Genomic DNA, 1,979 nt, shown 5'->3' with positions numbered 1-1,979 from the left:
GCTCGCCGGGCAGCAGCAGCAGGTGAGCCACAAAGAGACTCACAAACAACTCAAGTCAGTTTTTACTTGTTGATCCAAATATCACAAATTCTCCTCCATCTGTGTCTTGTAGCTCGTGGAGTTTGACCAGAGAGACGGCGACCTCAGTGTCCAGCTCCTCCATTGTCAGTGACATCATCACACCACCTGCCAGCTTCACTGTGACTCCGCCCCCCACCAGCAGGAGCAGCACCGACTTCGTTTATGTGGAGTACGAAGATTACGACGAGTACTCATCCTACGAGGACCCTGAGACCCCGACTGAGATTCCTGTTACGCCAGCAACTAGCACCACTACCACCAGTACCACTACCACCAGTACCAGTACCACCAGGACCGCCAGGACCACCAGTGCCACCAGGACCAGGACCGCTGCTACAAGGCGTACAAGAAAAACTGCTCCGCCATATTTGTTCAGGAAGAAAGCGACCACTCCCACAGTTCCCCCTGCTACAGTTCCCATGGTAACTACTGACGGTCAAAGGTCAACGCTGGCACCAGTCAGCACGTCTGCCATCCCAGAGATCCCCACCGCACTGTGGGTTGATGACATTATCACTGTGACATCATCACTGAACAAAACATCCGGGGGGCGGAGCCTCAAATCTCAACTTAATCCATCAGAAACTGAACCGACTCCGCCGCCGCCGCCGTTGGGTCCGTCCTCCCAGAGGGACAACAACTCTGTGGACGAGGTCTCGTACCGGATCGTAGGAGTGGACAGCGACATCACGAGGCAGCAGAGCTACTTCGTGCCGCGCATGCCTCCGTTCGCGAGCGAACACAAAACAAACGCATCCAGGAGCTTCTGAACGAGAAGCGCCGGCAGGATCTCCTGAGGCGGCCGAGCAGGAGCCGGGTCGGCAGGACTGAGCGGAAACCCGCCGGATTATAAAACATTGAAGCACGTTTTTTATTTTCACTTCTGACACCGCATGTGCAGCTCGCTCACTTCCTGCTAACGCTAACAAACTCTACCCGAGACACAGACTGCAGAGTCCACCTTCGTGTTTCCTGACGTGTTGGTCAGAGTTCATACTTACAGGATCTTAAATCAATGTAAAGTATCGTGAACCATGTCGGACCAGAATGTGGACAGTTTGCTTCAGCTTCCTGCAGAAACCCAGATCAGATCCTGGTCTGTTCAGCTTCAGCTGGTTTTCACTGGTTTCATTCATGATTTTTGTAAAAGATAATCTCAAATAAAGCAAAGTCTCATCCAGCTGCTGATGTTGTTACGACTCCTGAACAACAAGATCATTTCTTTATGCTGCACACATGATCACACAATCACACGATCACATGATCACATGATCACATGATCCCACGATCACATGATCACACGATCACACGATCACATGATCCCACAATCACACGATCACATGATCACACGATCACATGATCCCACAATCACACGATCACACGATCACACGATCACACGATCACATGATCACATGATCACAAAACACGATCCAAACCAACAATGATTTTTACACTGTTCAAACTGATGAAGGAACCTTAATGATGTCATAATAACAGCAGCTCAGTTAAACTTCAGGGAGATCAATCAGTTTATTGATCATGAATCAGTTTCAGCTGCTTTGGGTCGGGACATGGACCCAGCAGCAGGACCGCTATCTGCTCCTCTGTGTGAGGAGGAGCAGGAGGAGCAGGAGGAGCACTGCCACAGCCCAAAACAAGAGCTCCAGCAGGCTGCTGGCTGCATGTTTCTGACCAGACTGTCACTAGTGGAGCTTTTCCATTATAGACTTCTAGCTCTACTCCATCAGGGATAGTACCTGGTGCTGCCGGACTCTGATTGGTCAGAGAGTCATAGTACCTGGTGCTGCCGGCCTCTGATTGGTCAGAGAGTCACGAGATGTCCGACACGAGAATCAAACCTCCATTATTAAACAGCGGCAGCAGCGTTACAGAGATGA

At 50.6% G+C, this 1,979-nt stretch overlaps 1 protein-coding gene across 1 annotated transcript in view; it reads left to right on the top strand.

Moving 5' to 3' along the window:
* Positions 1 to 1,764, top strand: part of LOC133993698 (A disintegrin and metalloproteinase with thrombospondin motifs 2-like) — a 37,061-nt gene extending 35,297 nt beyond the window's left edge. Inside the window, 3 exon segments of the mRNA XM_062432713.1 lie at positions 1 to 22; positions 113 to 810; positions 813 to 1,764. The exon segment at positions 1 to 22 is cut by the window's left edge and continues 153 nt beyond it. Of these exon segments, the coding sequence (XP_062288697.1) occupies positions 1 to 22; positions 113 to 810; positions 813 to 934 (842 nt within the window). The 3' untranslated portion in view covers positions 935 to 1,764.
* Positions 1,765 to 1,979: the final 215 nt, after the last annotated feature.

Source organism: Scomber scombrus, chromosome 14, assembly GCF_963691925.1.
Source record: "Scomber scombrus chromosome 14, fScoSco1.1, whole genome shotgun sequence".
NCBI classification, from domain to species: domain Eukaryota; kingdom Metazoa; phylum Chordata; class Actinopteri; order Scombriformes; family Scombridae; genus Scomber; species Scomber scombrus.
Note: the sequence above shows the minus strand (reverse complement) of the source record. Positions and strands in the feature narration are given on the sequence as shown.